The sequence below is a fragment of the Coenobita brevimanus genome, chromosome 35 (assembly GCF_032717465.1).
Source record: "Coenobita brevimanus isolate Jiangsu-jjx chromosome 35, ASM3271746v2, whole genome shotgun sequence".
NCBI lineage: Eukaryota > Metazoa > Arthropoda > Malacostraca > Decapoda > Coenobitidae > Coenobita > Coenobita brevimanus.
In genome coordinates this window covers 890,001-914,637 of record NC_136988.1, presented here as the reverse complement: position 1 = coordinate 914,637, position 24,637 = coordinate 890,001, and the positions used below count along the sequence as shown (strand labels likewise).

At 44.0% G+C, this 24,637-nt stretch overlaps 1 protein-coding gene across 1 annotated transcript in view; it reads right to left on the bottom strand.

The window, feature by feature from the left end:
- Positions 1–24,637, bottom strand: part of LOC145396214 (VWFA and cache domain-containing protein 1) — a 33,126-nt gene that overhangs the window by 3,453 nt on the left and 5,036 nt on the right. The window contains exons 5-20 of the mRNA XM_080269649.1: positions 23,944–24,062; positions 20,115–20,210; positions 19,560–19,709; positions 18,161–18,331; positions 15,947–16,162; positions 15,132–15,380; positions 12,568–12,720; positions 11,746–11,912; positions 10,966–11,170; positions 9,664–9,907; positions 8,039–8,228; positions 6,978–7,107; positions 5,976–6,097; positions 4,720–4,881; positions 3,512–3,625; positions 1,248–1,493 (exon numbers count right to left, since the gene is read on the bottom strand). Coding sequence (XP_080125775.1) covers positions 1,248–1,493; positions 3,512–3,625; positions 4,720–4,881; positions 5,976–6,097; positions 6,978–7,107; positions 8,039–8,228; positions 9,664–9,907; positions 10,966–11,170; positions 11,746–11,912; positions 12,568–12,720; positions 15,132–15,380; positions 15,947–16,162; positions 18,161–18,331; positions 19,560–19,709; positions 20,115–20,210; positions 23,944–24,062 — 2,734 coding nt within the window. The remainder of the gene's footprint in view (positions 1–1,247; positions 1,494–3,511; positions 3,626–4,719; positions 4,882–5,975; positions 6,098–6,977; positions 7,108–8,038; positions 8,229–9,663; positions 9,908–10,965; positions 11,171–11,745; positions 11,913–12,567; positions 12,721–15,131; positions 15,381–15,946; positions 16,163–18,160; positions 18,332–19,559; positions 19,710–20,114; positions 20,211–23,943; positions 24,063–24,637) is intronic.

Sequence of the window (24,637 nt, the reverse complement as noted above, 5' to 3'; positions counted from 1 at the left end):
CTGTCCTAAAGTGATATTTAACTGTCAAGCAGCAGCACGAACTGCCTAAATTGCACGTTAACCGTATTTTCTTAGTTTCTGTTTTTCCCTGGAGTGAAAAATTTTGCAGACTCCTGGCCTTTGGTTCCTTCTTTCTTGCATTAAAAAAAAAAAATGAATCTGGGTGACATATATACAGTAGTATCTTTTTTTTTTTTTAGCTAGTCTTGTTACTACTAGATTGCTTTACTTAACCCAGGAAAGCCCTATTATATTCTTGAAAATTTATTAAAGCAATTTCTTTCTATGAGAGAGGGGGGTGTGAGTTGGGAGCAGAGCAGTGAAATGGCGGGGGACAGGGCGACATGGAGGCGATTTGTTTGTGGCCACCCCAAACGGGAATGAGGGGTCTGGCAATAGACAGACAGATAGACAGAATTTCTAACACCTATTCAAAGAGTCTATCCTATGCTGAATAGGTAAGGTTATCTATCTATCTATTTATCTATCTATTGCCAGATGCCTTAATCCTGCATGGGGTGGCCACAAACAAAACACCTCCACGTTACCCTGTCCACTGCCATTTCACTGCCCTCCCCCCAGCTCACACCCCCCTCACCCATATACCTCTCCACTCCATCCCTCCATCTCATCCTCAGCCTCCCCTTCCCTTTTCCCTCCCTCTACCTCACTCACATACACTCTCCTCGTTAGTCTCTCGCTCTCCATCCTCTCCACACGGCCAAACCACCTCAATGTATTTCTCCTAATGCTTTCTATCACATCCACATCCAGATGGTAAGCATTATTATACAATTGAGGAGGGGTAGACTGAGATGGTTTGGGCATGTGGAGAGGATGGAGGAAGACAGTTGGGTGTGGAAGATGAGAAGTGTGAAAAGTTTGAAGATTGGGGGGTGGAGTTGCAAGAGGCAGACTGAACAGGACCTGGGACGAGGCCATAGAATGTGACCTCAGGGATAAGGGACTGAACAGGGAGGCTGCCAGAGATCAAGCAGCGTGGAGAGCCGCCATTAGGTGAGCAGGGCCAACGGAAGCAAGCATGTTGGAGATTTTATAAACAATACGATGCTGCCTTTATAAACGAAACGAAGTGAGGACCCGATGGTGGGCATCTGGGGTGTGGCATGTGAATCCAGCTCCGACACACACACACACAGCCTCACCACCACACCCTCTTGTAATACGATCCTGCCTGGTAATACAGTACAAATCCGCCTGTAACATGTACTACTTGTGATGCAAACCTGTGCATCCAACGCTAGTACTCTCGGCCCACCATCTGCGCTGCTGAAGTACGTCCGCCATATTTGATTACGAGCCTCTGGGGTGCCGTTGGTGTGTCCTGGGGTGTCGGATGGTGTCGAGGGGTGCGGGGGGAGGTGGGGTCCCGGGGCAGTGTCGGGGCAGGGGTTAGGGGACAGGGGACACTCACAGGGACACTCACACGCCCCGGCCTCCACCAGCTGGCAGTTTAGGCACAGTCGATCATCCTGTAAAAAAAAAAAAGAAAAAAAAGTTTGTATATATTCACTAACAGAGAGAGAGAGAGAGAGAGAGAGAGAGAGAGAGAGAGAGAGAGAATATTATTGATTCACTTGGGCACAGGTAGTTATCCTGGAGAAAGAGAGAGAGAGAGAGAGAGACTTCATTTATCCCTTCACTACAAAACCCTCACCTGAATTTTGATATATATATATATGATATGTACAGAAGTGACCAAAATTAATATGAAAAATAACATCAGAGAGACAGGGTAAAAAAACAAATAAATAAATAAATACTGATGAATAAATAATAATGGTAAGGGTGGTGTGGAATAATAATAATAATAATAATAATAATAATAATAATACTGTAATAATAATAAATATAGAGAAATATAATAATCCATCACACAAAAAAATGTGTATAAGGGATATTGAATGGAAGAAAAAAAAAAAATGGAGGGAAATAAAAAATGGATGGAAATAAAAAATGGAGGGACATAAAATATGGAGGGAAGAAAAATATGGAGGGAAAAAAAAAATGGAGGGAAATAATAATAATGGCATGATAATAATAATAATAATAATAATAATAATGGAGGGAAATAAAAAATGGCATGAAATAAAAAATGGAGGGAAATACAAAAATGGAGGTAAATAAAAAATGGAGGTAAATAAAAAATGGAGGTAAATAAAAAATGGAGGGAAATACAAAAATGGAGGTAAATAAAAAATGGAGGTAAATAAAAAATGGAGGTAAATAAAAAATGGAGGGAAATACAAAAATGGAGGGAAATACAAAAATGGAGGGAAATAAAAAATGGAGGGAAATAAAAAATAGAAGGAAATAAAAAATGGAAGGAAATAAAAAATGGAGGGAAATACAAAAATGGAGGGAAATAAAAAATGGAGGGAAATACAAAAATGGAGGGAAATAAAAAATGGAGGGAAATAAAAAATGGAGGGAAATACAAAAATGGAGGGAAATAAAAAATGGAGAGAAATAAAAAAATGGAGGGAAATAAAAAATGGAGGGAAATACAAAAATGGAGGGAAATAAAAAATGGAGGGATATAAAATATGGAGGGAAGAAAAAAATGGAGGGAAGTAAAAAAAATGGAGGGAAATAAAAAAAATGGAGGGAAATAAAAAAATGGAGGGAAATAAAAAAAATGGAGGGAAATAAAAAAATGGAGGGAAGTAAAAAAATGGAGGGAAATACAAAAATGGAGGGAAATACAAAAATGGAGGGAAATAAAAAATGGAGAGAAATAAAAAAATGGAGGGAAATACAAAAATGGAGGGAAATACAAAAATGGAGGGAAATAAAAAATGGAGGTAAATAAAAAATGGAGAGAAATAAAATGGTCTCCCTAAGCTGAATATGATCACAAATAAAATTACTTTGGAAATGGCATTATTAGATGGATTTAATACAGAAGGGGACAGTAAGATGTAATAAGCAAAATAAATCATTAAGGATGAGGTGTTAAGGAGACTCCATAACTGACAAGAGAACCTAAAAGTAAACTGGCGAAGAAGAGGTGTCGAGGAGCCTCTTCAACCCCTACGCGCCAGTTGACGTGTATGGCTGTCATGATTTTGGGCGCAGAGCAACGCTGGTTGATGTGTATAGCCACAAGCATCTTCCTGCTACCCTTTGAACTTTAACATATCCTTACTCATCGACGGGACCTCCTACAGATGTGGGGATACCATCATTTGAAAGAGGAAGAGTTGATGAGTCTTATGTATCTATAATTTTTTCTCTAGCTGTTACAGTCTGGCAGATATTATGGTTTGAAGTACGGGTATTTTTTCCAAAATCATGGAAATTACCCCATAGGGAGGAGCGTGTGACATCGGAAAACCCCCGGCGTGTAGGGTTAACCAATGGCAGGGCAGCAGGTCTGGCAGAAGGATTTATGTAACACAGATGAGGACAGCAAGGTATAATAACCAAAACAAATTACTTGGGAAAAGGTGTTAGGGAGCTTCTGATAACACAACGGGCATCGACTCACCATACTGCAGGGACAGAAGGCGACGGCAGGGGAGCAGGTCTGGTTGATAATGCCCAGAATGAGGTTGGTGGAGGGGACGGCAGCTAAAGCGTACTGAAGGCACGTGCTATCTTCCTGTGGGGTCGAATGTAATGTTACTGTACTACCCAACATTACATTATATTACATAATATTAGTGTGACCTTAGGGATAAGGGACTGACTAGGGAGGCTGCCAGAGACTGAGCAGTATGGAGAGCCGCTGTGACATTACATATCATTATATTACTCATCTAACTACCACACATTAAATCATACTACCATCATCCACTCACTTGATGTAGTGCTGCCTACTTCTTTCTTCACCTTAATCATTCTTTTTCTGTGTCTGCCCTCCTCTCTATCTATTTCTCACCATCATCCATCTGTGTGTGTATTTACCTAACAGAATTTACCTAGTTGTGATATACAGGAAATGAGCTACACTCGTGGGGTCCTGTCTCTGTTTCTCAATAAGTCAAATTTAGCTTTAAACTCAATTAAGTTTTTAGACTGGACGATCTCTTTGTCCAGGCTATTCCACAGGTCTATACATCTATAAGGAAAACTATATTTCTTGATATCCTTCAAGCAGCTTGGCTTCTTCAGTTTCATTCCGTGTCCTCTTGTTGCTCTCTTATCCCATACAAACAGATCTTCTCTATCAATTCTATCTACTCCCATCATGGTCCTGAACACTGCAATCATGTCACCCCTCTTTCTCCTTTCCTCTAAGGAAGCCAAATCCAGTTTTTCAAGCCCCTCTCTGTACGACAGGTCTGCCAGACTGGGGACCATCTTGGTTGCTGTTCTTTGTATTCTTTCAATCTTGTTTATATCTTTCTTTTTGTGTGGGGACCACACTACTGCTGCATATTCCGACCTGGGGCAGGTCATGGCCACTATCAATTTTTTCATCATCTCCTCATCCATATAATGAAAAGCTACTCTTATATTAGTCAGGAGTTTATACGTCTCTCTAACTGCCTTGTTAATGTGTTTATCAGGTGACAAACTATCTTGGACCAGCACTCCCAAATCTTTCTCTTCTCTCGCTTTTGTGATTGGTTCATTACCCATCAAATAATTCAGTGATGGCCTCTTGGTACTTATACCCATTTCCAATATTTTACGTTTCTTTGCATTTTGTGTGTGTGTGTGTGTGTGTGTGTGTGTGTATTTTTTTCTTACCTGAGTGTCACCCGGTGCAGGTGAGGCAACAATCTGGCCCTGGGGGAGGCGGAGGGAGTAATGTCGCTCACTTGCGCCACGCCACCACCTACCACACCACTCCTTGCTTAGCAGTCCGCCACCGCCACCACCACCCAGCAGCTCCATCGACACCACTGGCTCCTGGGTGTGGAATTACATCACCATCATCATCATCATCATCATCATCATCACCACCACCACCATCCTCATTATCATCATCATCGTCATTATCATCATCATCATTACCACCACCATCATCATCACCACTATCACCATCGTCATTATCATCATCATCATCATCATCATCACCTCATGTTTTACTAAGATATGGTTGTGTGTGAGAGAGAGAGAGAGAGAGAGAGAGAGAGAGAGAGAGAGAGACTACCAACAGCTTATCCAGAGATCCTCTCTATGCACTTCTTTGTGACTAGCATCATATTCTAGCATTAACACATCTCTCTAGCACTTCTTCATGACTAGCAGCATATTCTAGCATTAACACATCCTCTATAGTACTTCCTTGTGACTCACATCATATTCTATCATTAACACATAATCCCTAGCACTTCTTTGTGACTAGCATCATATTCCAGCATATCTCATCCTCTATAGCACTTCTTTGTGACTAGCATCATATTCTAGCATTAACACATCCTCTATAGCACTTCTTTGTGACTAGCATCATATTCTAGCATTAACACATCCTCTCTATGCACTTCTTTGTGACTAGCATCATATTCTAGCATTAACACACCATCTCTAGCACTTCTTTGTGACTAGCAGCATATTCTAGCATTAATCCCTTGCTACCAATTGTCTATACTCTCTTCACTCTAACTTGGCCCAATATTACCATCTCTCCACCTTGAATACTGAGTTATAGAAGAGATTACCACTAGAATATGATGCTAGTCATGAAGAAGTGCAAGAGATTAACACTAGAATATGATGCTAGTCATGAAGAAGTGCAAGAGATTAACACTAGAATATAATGCTAGTCATGAAGAAGTGCAGAAGATTAACAACAGAATATGCTGCTAGTCATGAAGAAGTGCAAGAGATTAACACTAGAATATAATGCTAGTCATGATGAAGTGCAGAAGACTAACACTAGAATATGCTGCTAGTCATGAAGAAGTGCAGAAGGTTAACAACAGAATATGAAGCTAGTCACGAAGAAGTGCAAGATTAACACTACAAAACACACCACAGTACAGGGTGTCAAGATGCCGTACCTGGTGTGTGATGTGTGGGGGGACGCTGGCTGGGGGCGCGTGGGACGAGGCCGGGGCGAGGAGGGACGGGTGGGCCACCAGGTACCCCTCGTGGTCCACCAGGAAGCAACGGACCTGCTGCTCTTCCTTACCTGTGAACCAAACGCGAACCAAACACGTAACATACTGAAAGCCCTCGTCATGTCACCTTCCGTTTTTCTTTACAGTACAGTACGACCTCGCTATAACGGACTAATTGGAGCCCAAACCAGTCCGAAAAATGTGACATTCCCTTAAAAGCGACATCCGGACTCACCCCTGCTAACCCGGACTTTTTCCGATATATCAGACATTAGTCCACATCGCACCAACGATTTTTAAACTGCTTTGACTACCAAGGCGGTACTGTACTGTGTTGTAATTCACCTGATTTAATTTACTCACTTATTTTATTTATTTAGAGAGAGAGAGAGAGAGAGAGAGAGAGAAAAAGAGACAGAGAGGCCCTGAGATCATTCTTTGCAGTGTGAATGTGGTTGACTATAGATAGACAGATAGATGGATAGATATATAGACAGACAGACAAACAGACCCTGAGATCATTCTTTGCAGTGTGAATGTGGTTGACTATAGATAGACAGATAGATGGATAGATATATAGACAGACAGACAAACAGAGACAGACAGATAGATAGATAGATAGACAGACAGATTGATGGATAGATATATAGACAGACAGACAAACAGAGACCAACAGATAGATAGATAGACAGAGAGATGGATAGATATATAGACAGACAGACAGAGACCGACAGATAGATAGAGAGACAGATGGATAGATATACAGACACACAGACAGATAGATAGACAGATAGATAGAAAGACCCTGAAATAATTCTTTGCAGTGTGTGTTTGACTATAGACAGACAGATAGATGGACAGATATAGATATATGGATAGACAGACAGACAGAGAGACGTGAGAGACAGAGAGACAGACAGACAGACTTCAAGCAGCCGGTACCTTGGTGTGGTGGGTGGTCACACGATGGCTCCAGGTCCAGCAGCAGTTTGTACACGTACCCCAGGGTGAAGTCCGCTGCCAACACCGCCACCACTGGGTCCGCCGGTGAGTGCATGGCTGCTGACCCTCCCTGGAAAAACACACACACACCTTCATGGAACTCTGGAACTGTCTGTCTCTGTCTGTATTTCCTGCTTCCTATGATCTCCAGTCTTTCAAACGCAGTGTGTCCAGGCATCTCAAAATGAATGGATCTTGAATTTGGCTCTCTTGTATTTTGTTTTTCTCTTGGAAGGAACAGTTATTGTGGACTCGTGGCCTTTGGTTCCTTCTTCTTCACATAAAAAAAAAAAAGATCTAGCCACACCATTAATATTATCCCAATAAGGATGAGGTGTTAGTCTATCTATCTATCTATTGCCAGACGCCTCAATCCCGTTCGGGGTGGCCACAAACAAATCACCTCCATGTCGCCCTGTGTTAGTAAGCTTTGTAAATGGTGCTACAGACAGACAGACAGACACCTTCACAAACAGCGCTGAAATGGCTTCGATGCCCACTCGTATGTCCCTCAACTCGCACTCCATCACCCGAGTGGATGATGGATTGCAGCGTTATTTCCCTCTGCCTATGGCCTCCAGCCTTTCAAACGCGGTGTGTCCAGGCATCGCAAAATGAACGAATCGTAAATTTGGCTCACTTGTTGTTTTTGTTTTTTCTTGGAGGGAACAATCTTGTGGGATTCTGGCCTTTGGTTCCTCCTTCTTTGTATTAAAATGAGAGAGAGAGAGAGAGAGAGAGAGAGAGAGAGATCCATTCACTTCATGACACCTGGACACACTGCATTTGAAACACTGGAGGTTATAGGCAGTGGGAAATACAGATGAAGGAATGATAATGATGATGATGAGAGAGAGCGATCCATTCACTTCGAGATGCCTGGACACACTGCATTTGAAAGACTGGAGGTCATAAGCAGTGGGAAATACAGATAAAGGAATGATAATGATAATGGTGATGATGACGATGACAATGATGATAACGATGATAAAAGTGCCGACCTGATAAATGGTGTGCGAAAGAGTGACGATGTGGCCCGCTCCACCTGGGTCGAGGTAAGGGGGCGAGACCACGACCTTGCCGGGGGAGGCCAGGGCGCCCAGGTACCACCTCTGGGAGCGCGGGTCGAAGCTGCGGTCCATCAGCGTCCCAGGGTACATCACCATCACTCCTGAAGGTGCGGCCGCGTACCTGAGAGAGAGAGAGAGAGAGAGAGAGAGAGTGAGAGAGAGAGAGAACAGTTTATTAAGGTACAGTTTGTGTTATATCATTCATTTCATTAATAAAGATTCCTAAATGCTTCTATGTACCGGCTCTCCATGCTGCTCAATCTCTGGCAGCCTCCCTATTCATTTGTTTTGTTTTTAAATGCTCCAAAATGCTTCTATGTACCGCCTCTCCATGCTGCTCAATCTCTGGCAGCCTCCCTGTTCATTGTTTCGTTTATAAAGGCTCCAACATGCTTGCTTGTGTTGGTCTTGGTCACCTCCTGGCGGCTCTCCATGCTGCTCGATCTCTGGCAGCCTTCCCATTTGTTTCATTTATCAAGGCTCCAGCATGCTTGCTTGTGTTGGTCTTGATCACCTCCTGGCGGCTCTCCATGCTGCTTGATCTCTGGCAGCCTCCTTATTCACTGCCTTAACCCTGAGGTCATACAGTATGCATGTACTCTTTAAGCTTTCATGCAAACACTGCCATCATCACCATCATTATCATCATCACCATCATGCTCCTCCTCGTATCATCTATGTCATCATCACCATCAATCATCATCAGCATCATCATCATCATCAACATCATCACCATCATCATCACCATCAATCATCATCATCAACATCATCACCATCATCATCATCATCATCATCATCATCATCACCATCATGCTCCTCCTTGTATCATCTACGTCATCATCATCATCATCATCGTCACCATCAATCATCACCATCATGCTCCTCCTCGTATCATCTATGTCATCATCACCATCAATCATCATCATCATCATCATCACCATCAATCATCATCATCATCATCATCATCAATATCATGACCATCACCCTCCTCCTCATATCATGTCATCATCATCATCATCAATCATCACTATTATCAACAACAACCTCCTCTTTTTCTTTCTCCTCCTCCTCCTCATCATCATCACCATCATCATCATCAGTCATCATCATCATCACCATCATCATCAGTCATCATCATCATCACCATCATCATCAGTCATCATCATCATCACCATCATCATCAGTCATCATCATCATCACCATCATCATCAGTCATCATCATCATCACCATCATCATCAGTCATCATCATCATCACCATCATCATCAGTCATCATCCACACCTCTTTCCCTATCTAAGAATGGGTTGAATTAGAGTCCAGAGAGCAAGAAAAAAACAGACAGAAGAGGAACTAGGAAAACTCTACCTAATAAATGGGCCACACACTCATTCACCCCCCATTCCAAGCCCATGGAATCCTGACATCAGCTCACTCACTTACTACTCTTGAACTTCCTCTTCCAGAAATATGCAATAAATAAAATAAATAAATAAAATGGGCCACACACTCATTCACCCCCCACTCCAAGCCCACGGAATCCTGACCGCCTCACTCACTTTCTAATGATGTATTTACTAAGGTCGCTGCTCTTGAACTTCCGCTCCCAGAAATCGGCAATCTGGTAGAGAGCCGTGGCGTCTGTCCGCACTGGCAACCTAATCCCGGGGTTCGCTATGAGGTGGGTGTTGTCGGTGAGGAAGGCCGTCACGCTCTGCACCGCGCTGATGGTCTCTGGGCCGCTGACTGCCTGGCTCAGCGGGGAAATGTACGACCCCAGAGAGAGGAAGAGTGTGCTGCCATCTGTTGAGAGAAAGGGAATTACGTGGAGGTGTTTGTGGTCCATAAATTGTGTGTGTGTGTGTGTGTGTGTGTGTGTACTATCATCTGTCAGGAGAAAGGAAATTAATTAGACAGTTTTGTGGTCCATAAATTGTGTGTGTGTGTGTGTGTGTGTGTGTGTGTGTGTTCAAACCTAATTGTATCTTTACAGGAATAAGTCAAGCTTGTACTGTCCCTTGTGTGTGTGTGTGTGTGTGTGTGTGTGTGTGTGTGTGTGTGTGTGTGTGTGTGTGTGTGTGTGCATGTTTTATGCAAGGAAGAAGGAACCAAAGGCCAGAAGCCTGTACGATTGTTCCCTCCACGAAAAAACACAAACAAGGGAGCCCAATCCAAGATCCGTTCATTTCAAGATGCCTGTGGGAGTTCATTTGGTGGGTATATGCTGTACGGATGGCTCAGGCTGCTGGTGTGGGTGTGGCAGTGGGGGGAGGAAGTGAATAAATGTTACAGGGTTGGTCTGCTGGTGTGGGAGTGGCAGTGGCAGTGGGAAATTTAAAAAAAATTGAAAAAAAGAGTCACTGAAAATTTTGTGTGATATTTCTGCATTGTCTTCCATGGTAAATGAATGTATTTTAGTGGTTAACATGACAGGTTATATAAGATCTGCTTTTCTTATCATACACACACATACATGCACTTACATATACTGTATATAAACACACATACACACACACACACACACACACACACACACACACACACACAATGGCTGGATGATGATGACAATGATGATGATGACAATGATGATGATGGCAGTGGCAGTTGCAGTGGTGGTGATGATGATGATGATGATGATGATGATGATGATGATGATGATGGTGGTGGTGGTGGTGGTGGTGGTGGTGGTGGTGGTGGTGGTGGTGGTGGTGGTGGTGGTGGTGGTGGTGGTGGTGGTGGTGGTGATGATGATGATGATGATGGTGGTGGTGGTGGTGGTGGTAGCGATGATGATGATGACAACGATGACGATCAAGATGAGAATGATGGCGTTTAAGTACCATCCGAAAATCGTAACTCACCCAGCGTGGCCATCTGGTTGAAGTGTCGACAAACGCGCGCTTCGCTGGGTGGGAGCAGGTCCAGGCGGTGGAAGAGTGCCGTGGGCGGGAGTGGGCGTACGCTGCGGCTGAGTCTCTTGTGTGGTGCGCCCGTGTCCACCCGCACCACCGCAAACACCCACCCACACACCCCAGATGCACGCCAGTAATAGTGCACCTCGCCACCCTACCAAGAGACGGAGTTCTGACTATCACTGTTTATTTTCTATCTATCTATCTATCCATCCATCTATTTATCTATCTACTGTATCTATAGTCAGACGCCTTAATCCTGTAAGGGGTGGCCACAAACAAATCGTCTCCATGTCGTCCTGTCCCCTGCCATTTCACTGCCCTCCCCCCAGCTCACATACTCCTTTCCTATATACCTCTCCACTTCATCCCTCCATCACATCCTCAGTCTTCCCCTCCCTCTCTCCCCCTCCACCTCACTCACATACACTCACCTTGTTAGTCTCTCACACTCCATCCTCCCAATTCACACCCCCCTCTCTTATACCTGTCCACTCCATCCCTCCCTCTCATCCTCAGTCTCCCCCTCCCCCTCACTCACATACACTCTCCTTGTTGGTCTCTCACTCGCCATCCCTTCAACTTGCACCTCCCTCTCTCATATACCTCTCCACTCCATCCCTCCATCTCATCCTCAGTCTCCCCCTCCCCCTTACTTACAAATACTCTCCCCATTAGTCTCTCGCACTCCATCAAATACGTTCTTGGAGATGTGGAGATGTAACTAACCCTGGGTGATGGCTGTGTGATGGAGGTGTGTGCGCCAGACACCGCCAGCAGCTGTTGCCGCACCGCCGTGAACCCCTCCATCTGCTCCAGTAAGGTGATGTCCGTCTCCACCAGCGGCACCGACCACGATTCTGGGTGACCCAGACGGGGGTGGCCAAGCACATTACCTGTACACAAACACACACAGGTCTTTAATGCAACTCAGGGAGGAACAACTGGTTACTTCCGTCGCCACCTACAGCACCAACCAGGATTCCAGACGACACAGATGGAGGTGGCCAAGCACATTACCTGTACACAAACACACTATCTGTCTATTGCCAGATGCCTTACTCCATCATCCAATCCTATATTGCCCCATGAGGAGCGTAGGAGCCCGGGGCTAGGCAAGTTGGTCCTGACATTTAAGATGAGAGTGACCAGCCTCACTCATCCCTGAGTGGCATTACGTGAGCAATAAACCCCAACCACCCCTTGGATATAAACCTTCACCAGCTCAATCCCACTGGAGTGCCGTAATTACCCACTAAACCACCAGGCGCCATAATTTGGCAATATGGTTACCACTCAGTGTAGTAAATAGTTTCCTGGTGTACAGGAAACCATTTGGCTTGTCACTCAGCGTAGAGTCACCCACAGGCAGAAGGACGAGGAAAGAATGAAGGAAAGAAAGACAGAAGAGGGAGTGTAAAGTCACTTGTAGGCAGAAGGACAAGGAAAGAATGAAGGAAAGAAAGACAGAAGAGGGAGGAAGGAAGAGAGGAAAGCACAGACACCCTATGCAGTACTATATTGAGTATAATAATACTAATAATACCTTACCTCTAGCATCAATGGCAAAGGCATAGGACTGTGCTGGTGATGTGAAGTGCGTGATGTCGACTAGGAGTGTGGCCAGCGGGACATCCAACCCCACCAACCCCACCACCTCCCCCTCCCCCACCTCCACCGGACGGCTCAGCGACACCATCATTTCTGAGAAAGTGAAGTGAGGGAAGAGGTGTAACTGAAGTGAAGTGGAAGTGCAGTGTTTTATCCTACTCCGTTTACCACCACCTCACCATCCCACACTTCCACCGCACAACTCAACGACACTACCATTTCTGAAAGCGAAGTGAGTGAAGAGCTTTAACCAGTGGACTGCAAGCCACAGCTCAGGCTGGGTAGCGCGGTGCTGCGAGTTGTGCATCACCGTAAACAACTCCACCCCTTCGCAAACTTACGCATGGTGCTACATAAAGACAGAGAGAGACAGATTTTTTCTTTTCACCAGATGATGCCCTGCATGTTTATCTTCAAGTTTATCATACACAAAAACAAATCTTTTTTCTATTAATTTTTTCACCACTCCCCTATGTATATTTACACATGGCCCTACGCAAAGACAGAGAGGGAGAGAGATTGTTTTTTCCACCAGATGATGTCCTGGATGTTTATTTCCAAGTTTATAATAAACAAAAACTAAAAAAAATAAAAAAAAAACTTTTCTTCCCTTCATTTTTTGCGCACCACGGGGTGGGATAAAAAAAGGTAATTGCACAATCCATGGATTAACTAGGGTGTGGCAAGTGAAATGGAGTGAAGTACAATGAAGTGAAGTGAAATGAGTGAAGAGCTACAAATGAAGCGAGTCAAGTACGTGAAGTACACCGAGTCGCTAAAGTATCAGTACACAGGGGGTCCGACGCCCACCGAAAACACTCAGTCAACTGCTGATAGTTACCAACGTCTCACCGTGTACGAACAGCGTCTATCTATATAAACATAACACCTGCTATATGTTTGCAAGAGGATATTGCTAGAGACATATAACACCTCCCGACATCAGGGCTACCAGCGTGTGGTAGGTCGGACACTAATATTTCAGTGACCTTCGTTCTGTGGTCCCAAATGTTTCACGCATGTTGTGCACCAATACTCTTGTGACCCAGTGTACACGGAGTACAGCGAAGTGAAGTGAAATAAGTGAAGAGCGAAACTGAAGCAAGTAAGTGAAGTTCGGAGCTGAGTGAAGTGGAGTGTCTGCTTAACTACAATCTGTCTTCCTCTGTCTGTATTTCCTACTGCCTATGACCTCCAGTGTAGGTGGGTGGGTAGGTAGGTAGGTAGGTAGGTAGGTAGGGGGAGGTAAGTTAAACATTACTCCCAGTCCTTTATGTATGCAACAGGTCAACTCTGGAACTGTCTCCCTCTGTCTGCATTTCCTACTGCCTATGACCTCCAGTGTAGGTAGGTAGGTAAGTAGGTATGGGGGAGGTACGTTAACCGTCATTCCCAGTCCTTCATGTATACAACCGGTCAACTCTGGAACTGTCTCCCTCTGTCTGTATTTCCTACTTCCTATGATCTCCAGTCTTTCAAAAGCAGTGTATCCAGGCATCTCGGAATGAACAGATCTTGAATTTGGCTCTCTTTTGTATTGTTTTTCTTCTTTTCTTGGAAGTAGCAGTTTGTGGGCTCCTGGCCTTTGATTCCTTCTTCTTTGCATTAAAAAAAAAAAAAGTATGCGCGAAAAATGGCCGCAGAAGTTTACAATATTTCACACAGTTCTTCCGGAACATACAACGCAGTCTACCGATTGGTGTTTCCGGAATACACAGCCAATGGATTTAAATGCATACAGTAGATCTAGCCTCTCTTTTGTAGTTTTTTTTCTTTTACCTGGAAGTAGAAGTCTGTGGGCTCCTGGCCTTTGGTTCCTTCTTTCTTGCATTACAAAAATAATAGATAAATAAAAATAAAAAAATAAATAAAGCCTCATCACTTCACCCCTCCACTCAGATACCATAATTTCCGTAAAAGTGGACTGAACTGACTGAGTGAAAAATATAATAATAATAATAATAATAATAATAATAATAATAATAATAATAACAATCAATCGGATACGCTGTGTGAAGCTGCAGAATGTGGTGAGTGTTTTTGGCATATCCGGTACAGCCAGGATTCCAGGGGCTTGAAATGATGAGTGAATGGAAGTGTGGCCTATTTGGACTGGGCAAGTTTGTGCTGTCTGGACATTGCTACTCCTCACCCTGCCCTTGGGTGGGAAAGGAGGTCCAGATGATGATGATGATGATTATGTAAAATAAAGCCAGATTTAAAGTTAGATTTATAACCTAATGTAAAATAAAGCAAGATTTAAAGTTAGATTTATACTCCAGTGTAAATTAAAGCTAGATTTAAAATTAGATTTATACTCTAGTGGAAATTAAAGTTAGATTTATACTCCTGTGTAAATTAAAGCTAGATTTAAAGTTAGATTTATATTCTAGTGGAAATTAAAGCTAGATTTAAAGTTAGATATCTACCCTAGTCTAAAATAAAGTTAGATTTAAAGTTAGGTTAAGAAAGTGTAAAATAGAGCTAGATTTACACCCACACACCTCTGCTGTCTTGGTCCCAGTGTGGCTCAGAGATGACGAGGGAGGGGCGTTGTCTGAGGGAGGGCGGCCGAATGACGTCGTAGAGGTTGTTGACGACGGGGGCCACACTGGAGGCCGAGTCCAGCCCTAACAGTGCCCCGTGCGACCTCACTGGCCTCGGCTCTCCCCCGGCTCCCCCTTCCCCGTCGTAAATATCGAAATTCTGCTCCGCCACTGCCTTCAAGAACTGATACTCCGAGGAAAACTCATCTGGAATATATGTTGATGCTTCTGTTACTTCACCATTATCTATCTGTCTGTCTGTCTGTCTCTAGCTATCTATCTATCTGTCTGTCTGTCTCTAGCTATCTATCTATCTGTCTGTCTGTCTGTCTCTCTCTATCTATAGCCAGATGTCATAATCAGAGTTACAATGATAATCTCTATCAATGATAATGATGATGACAAAACATTATGATGATAAGAATGACAATGATAAGAAGAAAAATGATGATTATAACAATGATGATGACAATAAAAATAATGATGATGACATGATAACGGTGATGATAATGATGGCAAGTGATGATGATAACCATAATGATGATGATGATGACAACAATGATTGATGATGATGACGATGACAACAACAACGATGATGATGATGATGATGATGATGATGACGATGACAACAACAACGATGATGATGATGATGATGATGATGATGACGATGACAGCGATGATAATAATGAAGACGGCAAGAGTGATGAAGATGATGATGATGATGACAAAAAAACAACAAGCACTCAAACAAGCAAAAAAAAAACAAGACTTACGCTTCAGGAGTCCGAGAGCAACGGCGGTGATGACAACATTGTGAGGAATGCCGACGAAGGCCGCGTTTAGGGCGTGTAGCTCTGCGCGTGCCTGCCGCTGCGACGCCACCACCCCCCTGCTGACGTACACCACCAGGGCACCCTCCCCCGACCCCAAGCCAGACCCTCGGATCAGATCAAGGGCAGACGTCAACCCCAGACTATGGTTGGTTGGCTCTGAGGGGGAAGCGAAAATAGATGAAGTCCTTGTTATATATTGTACGATTATTTTTAAGGACATACCACTTCAGGATTATTATTATTATTATTATTATTATTATTATTATTATTATTATCCATCCATCATCCAATCCTACGTTGCCCCATGAGGAGCGTAGGAACCTGGGGCTAGGCAGTTGATCTTGACATTTAAGATGAGAGTGACCAGCCTTACTCATCCCTGAGTGGTATTACATGAGCAATCAACCCCAACCACCCCTTGGATATAAACCTTCACCGGCTCAATCTGATTGGAGCTCCGCAATTACTCACTAAACCACCAGGCGCCAAAATTTGGTTATAAGATTACCACCCAGCATAGTAAATGGTTTCCTGGTGTACAGGAAACTGTTTGGCTTGTCACTCAGTGTAGAGTCACCCACAGGCAGAAGGAGGAGGAAAGAATGAAGGAAAGAAAGAAGAGGGAGTGTAAAGTCACCCATAGGCAGAAGGACAAGGAAAGAATGAAGGAAAGGAAGACAGAAGAGGATGGAAGGAATGAAGGATGGAGGAGAGGAAAGGGTAGACACCCAACAGCAGCACCACACCGAGTGAGTGGATGGTGAGCGCCCCCACCTACCACAAATTATTATTATTATTATTATTATTTACTATGTCACTTATCATTTTTATTATTTATCATACCATTGTTATCATTATTATTATTACTATTACTATTATCAGTTTCAGTTATTATTATACAAAGGAAGTTCAGGGAGCTGTTGCCTCTCCTGACATTGAGAGGGCTCTCCCTTTATGCTAAGGGATCTTTGTATGTGGCATGTGTTGGGAGTGTAATGCTGTATGGTAGTGAGGCCTATGCAGTAAAGGATGAGGATATTTGTAGGCTCAGACATACAGAAGTGACAGTGATTAGGTGGATGTGTAGTGCATCCCTGAGTGTGAGGCCTGGGGGGGCTGGGTTTACAATGGAAGAATTGAGAAGAAGGATGGGACTGGAGTGTATTGGTGTTGTGATGAGGAGGGGTAGACTGAGATGGTTTGGGCATGTGGAGAGGAAGGATGGGACTGGAATGTATTGGTGTTGTGATGAGGAGGGGTAGACTGAGATGGTTTGGGCATGTGGAGAGGAAGGATGGGACTGGAGTGTATTGGTGTTGTGATGAGGAGGGGTAGACTGAGATGGTTTGGGCATGTGGAGAGGAAGGATGGGACTGGAGTGTATTGGTGTTGTGATGAGGAGGGGTAGACTGAGATGGTTTGGGCATGTGGAGAGGAAGGATGGGACTGGAGTGTATTGGTGTTGTGATGAGGAGGGGTAGACTGAGATGGTTTGGGCATGTGGAGAGGAAGGATGGGACTGGAGTGTATTGGTGTTGTGATGAGGAGGGGTAGACTGAGATGGTTTCGGCATGTGGAGAGGAAGGATGGGACTGGAGTGTATTGGTGTTGTGATGAGGAGGGGTAGACTGAGATGGTTTGGGCATGTGGAGAGGAAGGATGGGACTGGAGTGTATTGGTGTTGTGATGAGGAGGGGTAGATTGAGATGGTTTGGGCATGTGGAGAGGAAGGATGGGACTGGAGTGTACTGGTGTTGTGATGAGGAGGAGTAGACTGAGATGGTTTGGGGACGTGGAGAGGAAGGATGGGACTGGAGTGTATTGGTGTTGTGATGAGGAGGGGTAGACTGAGATGGTTTGGGCATGTGGAAAGGATGGAAGATGACAGTTGGGTGCAGAAAGTAAGAAGTATGAACGCTGAGGGTAGAGTTGCAAAAAGCAGACCAAAAAAGACCTGGGACGAGGTCATAGACTGTGACCTCAGGGATATGGGACTAAACAGGGAGGCTGCCAGAGATCAAGCAGCACAGAGAGCAGCCATTCAGTGACCAAGGCTGACGCATGGAAGCATATTGGAGTTTTTATAAATGAAACCAAACGAAACAAACCGAGGATGGAGAAAATAATAAATAAAAAACGAAACACCACACATACCATTCTGTATCTCCAGGAAGTCAATGAAGTGCCGTGCGGTCTGGAGTACGTGGTGCGTGGCGGGGGTGAGTGCCGACCTCATACAGGGGGCGGCAGGACGCGCCACACCTCCCGCCACACCCACCACAGCCACACGGTCAACCCGGGTCAACGTGGCCAACACCTGGTAACCTGCAGGAAGAGTTGGCATGAGTTTACACACACCTGGTACCTTGTGTTGAGTTGGCATAAATTTACACACACCTAGTATCTTGTGTGTTGAGTTGGCATAAGTTTATGCATACCTAGTACCTTGTGTGTTGAGTTGGCATAAGTTTACACACACCTGGTACCTTGTGTGTTGAGTTGGCATAAGTTTACACACACCTGGTACCTTGTGTGTAGAGTTGGCATAAGTTTACACACACCTGGTACCTTGTCAGAAGAATCACCATCATCATCATCACCAATCATCATTGTCATCATCACCATCCTCCTCCTCCTCCTCCTCCTCAACATCATCTTTGTCAATCTTTCTCCTTCTCCTCCTCTTCTTCTTCCTCCTCCTCCTCATCATCATCATTGTCAATCCTCCTCCTCCTCCTCCTCCTCATCATCATCAATCCTCCTCCTCCTCCTCATCATCATCCTGACCTTTTTTCCCACCTAAGTATGGGGTGGGGTAGGGCTATGAAAAATCCGAAGAAAGAAAGCATAATTGGGAGAACAATTACTCTCTCTCTCTCTCCCTCTCTTTCTTGCTCACTTTCTCTATACAAAATGGGTCAGACACACGTTCACTCACCAACATAGACTAATTCTCTCTCTCTCTATTTCTCCCCCTCTCTTTCTTTCTCTTTCTTGCTCACTTTCTCTATGCAAAATGGGTCAGACACTCATTCACTCACCAATGCAGACTAATTCTCTTTCTTTCTCTCTCTCCCTCTCTCAAGTCTACGAGTGAAATTGGAGTGTTTATAAACGAAATGATGACAACAAACGCAACTCACCAATAAACGATACGACAATGATAAACACTACAACAATACAACAAATGCAACTTACCGAAGGCCTTGGGTATATGGGGACGTGTAGGGGTGATGTGTCAGAGCTCCTTATAAACAAGAATACGATGGCGAATGCAACTTACCGATAAACAATACAACGATGAAGGATGAGACTTACCGAACTGTCTCCCTCTGTCTGTATTTCCCACTTCCTATGATCTCCAGTCTTTCAAACGCAGTGTGTCCAAGCATCTCGAAATGAATGGATCTTGAATTTGGCTCTCTTCTGTATTGTTATTGTTCTTTTTCTTGGATGGAACTGTTTTGTGGGCTCCTGGCCTTTGGTTCCTTCTTCCCCACATTAAAAAAAAAAAAAAAAAAAAACTACAATGATAAAGACGAACGCGACTTACCGAAGGTCTTGGCTATGTGGAGGAGCCTGGGAGTAAGAGCGTCCCCCAAGTCAAACACCAGTACAATGTTTCTCCCCCCGGGCCGCACGGTGGCCTCGTACACAGGGCGGTGCCGGGACCAAAGACCACACTCTACGCCCATACTCGTCCCTGAGACCAGTGGCAGATATTAGGTCGGGGCAAAAGTCTCTTAACAAGAGAATCTATCTATCTATCGATCTGTCTGTCTATCTATCTGTGTCTATCTCTGTCTATCTATCTATCAATCTGTGTCTGTCTGTCTATCTCTGTCTATCTATCTCTATCCAGATGACCCATGTTCGTCCCTGAGACCAATGGGAGATATTAGGTCACTGCAAAACTCTCTTAACAAGGGAGTCTATCTATCTATCTACCAATCAATCTACCTCTATCTACATCCACACCCATGCTTGTCCCTGAGACCAGTGACAGATATCATGTCAGTGCAAAACTCCTAATTACTATATATGACTTTCTATCTATCTATCTATCTATCTTCCTACACCTGGCGGTGGTAACGAAGGGGCCCCCTACCTGGGCGATGGGCTGGGTACTCGGTGTGAAGGCCGCTGATGGACATGAAAAACTGCCATTTGATTGTGGGATCCCTTCTTAGGTTGATGGCAAACACTGCAGAAGGGAAAGAGAGAGAGAAATACAATGTGGATGTATGTATGTATGTATGGATGGATGTAATGTATGTATGTATGTATCTATGCATGTATATATAAATGTATGTGTTCCTATGTATGTATGTGTATATGGATGGATGGATGGATGTAATGTATGTATGTAGTTATCTATGCATGTATATATGAATGTATGTGTTCCTATGTATGTATGTGTGTATGTGTATAAGGATGGATGGATGTAAGAATAGATGGATGGATGTAATGTATGTATGTATGAATATATGCATGTATATATGAATGTATGTGTTCCTATGTATGTGTATGTATTGTTTGCGTTTTATTTTCGTTTTTCAAGGCTCCAATATGCTTGACCGCGTCGGCCTTGGTCACCTAATGGCAGCTCTTCATGCTGCTCAATCTCTGGCAGCTTCCCTATTTAGTCCCTTATCCCAGAGGTCAAACTCAATGACCTCATCCCAAGTCTTTTTCAGTCTACCTCTCACCACCCCACCCCCAGCATTAACACTTGTCACTCTCTGCACCCAATTATCATCCCCTGTCCTCTCCACAAGGCAATACCATCTCAAATGTGTGTAGCATGAATAAATGTATGTATGTATGTTGTGTATATGTAAGCATGTATGTATATGTAGTGTATATGTAAGCATGTATGTATATGTAATGTATGTATGTATGGATGGATGTATCGAATGTGTGTACAGTATATATGTAATGTATGAAAGGTTTGGTTAATTTAAATAAACACTTAACGTAATCCAGCATTCTTCTAAACTAACCTAACTTAACCCTGACATACCCTACCCTAACCTAACAAACTTCACCTAGATTATCCCAGCCTAACCCGCTGTTGTCTATTATGTTACACTAAAAATCTATCTATCTATTGTCAGATGCCTCAATCCCGTTCGGGGTGGCCACAAACAAATCGCCTTCACATTGCCCTGTCCCCCGCCATTTCACTGCCCTGCTCCCAACTTACACCCCCCTCTCTCATATACCTCTCCACCCCATCCCTCCATCTCATCCTCGGCCTCCCCCTCCCTAGACCCCCCTCCACCTCACTCACATACACTCTCTTCGTCAGTCTTTCACCCTCCATCCTCTCCACATGGCCAAACCACCTCAGTGTGTTATAATCCCCAGGTACAGTATAAAGGTCCTGATGATATAAGCTTATTTCATCCATCCATCCATCATCCAAGCCTATGCCACCCCATGAGGAAAGTAGGGGCCCGGGGCTAGGCAAGTTGGTCCTGAAGTGGATCTTACATAGACAATGAAATAACATCTCAGTGGTTCCTTCAGAGAGTGTATGTGAGTGAGGTGGAGGGGGGAAGAGGGAGGGGGAGGCCGAGGATGAGATGGAGGGATGGGGTGGAGAGGTATATGAGAGAGGGGGGTGTGAGTTGGGAGCAGGGCGGTGAAATGGCGGGGGACAGGGCGACTTGGAGGCGATTTGTTTGTGGCCACCCCAAACGGGATTGAGGCGTCTGGCAATAGACAGATATAGGTTCCTAGGTTCTCGCCACAGCCATCAGGGATGTGTCTGAAGCTAGGTCTTTCGTCATCCCACATTCTGCAGTATATTTAAACATCATCAACATCATTTGGACCTCCTTTCCCACCTTAAGGCAGGGTGAGGAGTAGCAACATCCAGGCAGCCCAAACGGCCCAAGCCAAAGGGCCACGCTTCCATTCACTCACCATTTAAGCCTTCAGAATCCTGGCTCCATCTGATACGCCAAAAACATTCACCACGTTCTGCAGCTTCACATAAACATATCCGATCATCATTGTGTTCTTATTACAGTGGAGTCTCTTTTATCCGAAAATCATGGGACTTTCAAAGTTGTGTTTAATTGATTTTTTTGGATAAAAGATACTGTAATAATATGTAGGATACAAGGGAACAGTACTGTACTCACACATCACCCATTTCTAGCGACTTCTAGCCCACCATCACCACCACCAGCACCCCAAAAGCCACTCAACCATCACCCAAACACTTGATACACTGTAGTAACTACGTAAGTAATTGCACTTTTGTAACTGTAATAGCAACTGTCAACTTAAATAAATCTTCACTCAAATAAACCTTCACCAAAACAATTACGTAGTTCTCTGTAAGCAATTCAAACAAATAAAGTTTTAAACCTGATTTTTTTTCATATTCTCTATGTCCTTATTCAATCATTTCCACATCATCCACATCACCCCCCACATCATCCACATCACTCCCCACATCATCCACATCACCCCCCACATCATCCACATCACCCTCCACATCATCCACATCACCCCCACATCATCCAGATCTTCCCAGGTGGTGGATGCAGGTGAGGGAGAGGGCAACTGGCTAGCAGGGGGTATAAATGCAACCATAAACTAACACTACTGGCGCGAAACAAGCCCGCCGTGTTTGAATTTTCGGATAGATTTGATTTTTGCGGTTATTCGAAAGGAGAATGTTTTAGTAAAAGAATTTCGGATAAAAGAGACGCCACTGTAACTGTAACCACCACAGTGAGGAGTAAAACATTAGTACCTGATTCACCCAATAATTCCTTCTCATAAATAATGCATCTCATACTGTCTCTCCCCCACCTTCTCAAACACCCACTGGATCTTCACACCCTCTACCTCCTCTACCGGCATCAAACCCCCTGCCACCCACTGCCTGCCTGGCCCAACTCTGCTTCCGATACACGTTCCATTACTCGGGTGGCTCACATCCTAGACAGCACACCCACTGACAATGGTAACTGGTCAATGCAGCAGTGGAGTCAAGTGTACCTACATTTAGTGAAGTAGTAAGGTCCACGGTACAGATTCAAAAATAAATCACTAAGGAAGAGGTGTTAGGGAGCCCCAATGAGTACACAAGCACTATGACCCTGAAGGTTCACACAGCACTGGACATAAATTCAGTGATTCGATTATAAAGACTCCAACCAGCCATACTTAAAAATAAATCACTCCAGAAGAGGCGTTAGGGAGCTTCCATACCCAACAAGAACACAGAGCTACGACACTAAAGGTAGACTAACCATATCCAAAAATAAATCACCAAGGAAGAGGTGTTAGGGAGCTTCATTACCCAACAAAAATACAGACACTGAAGGTATACTGTAAACTGCACTACGTACATTGAGTGAGGCTGTATGGGGCAGGATGGCAGTCCAAAAATAAATAGCTATGGAAGAGGTGTTAGGGTTCTTCCTTACCACCTAAAAATAAATAGCTAAGGAAGAGGTGTTAGGGAGTTTCAATGAATATACAAAGACACTGAAAGTATACTGTAAACTACACTGTGCGTACAGTCAGTGAGGTTGTATGGGATAGGGTAGAGGTCCAAAAATAAATAGCAAAGAAAGAGGTGTTAGGGTTCTTCCTTACCACCTAAAAATAAATAGCTAAGGAAGAGGTGTTAGGGTTCTTCCTTACCACCTAAAAATAAATAGCTAAGGAAGAGGTTTTAGGGTTCTTCCTTACCACCTAAAAATAAATAGCTAAGGAGGAGGTGTTAGGGAGTTCCAATGAGTATACAAAGACACTGAAGGTATACTGTAAACTGCACTATACCTACATTCAGTGAGGTTGCATGGGGCCGGGTAGAGGTTCAAAAATAAATAGCTAAGGAAGAGGTGTTAGGGATCCCCAATGAGTATACAAAGACACTGAAGGTATACCATAAACTGCAGTGTACGTACATTCAGTGAGGTTGTACGGGGCCGGGTAGAGGTTGTCTGGGATGGGGTAGTCACTGGAGCCAAAGCCAGCGTCACACCACAGTTCCTTGTTGACGCGGGTGCGGAAGTGACTGCTGTACCTGTAGATGTAGTACACGTTAGCCATCCACTCACCTAATGTAGTGCGGCCTACTTCTTCCTTCACCTTTATCATTCTTTTTCTGTGCCTGCTCTCCTCTCTTCCCATTTCTCACCATCATCCACTCACTTGACGTAGTGCTGCCTGCTTCTTCCTTTATCTTTATCATTCTTTTTCTGTGTCTGCCCTCCTCTCCTGTTTTGCACCACCATCCACTCACTTGATGTACTTCTGCCTACTTCTCCTTCACCTTTATCATTCTTTCTCTGTGTCTGCCCTCCTCTCTTCCTATTTCTCACCATCATCCACTCACTTGATGTAGTGCTGCCTACTTCTTCCTTCGCCTTTATCATTCTTTTTCTGTGCCTGTCCTCCTCTCTTCCTATTTCTCCCATCTTTCCTGTCACTTTTTATTACTCTTCTTTCCTTTTCAGGTGGCTTTACATTGAGTGACAAGCCTAATGGTTTCCTGTAAGCCAGGAAACCATTTACAGAGGAAAGAAGAGTAAGAAAAAGTGACAGGAAAGATGGGATAAATAGGAAGAGGGAGGGCAGACAGAATAAGAATGATATAGG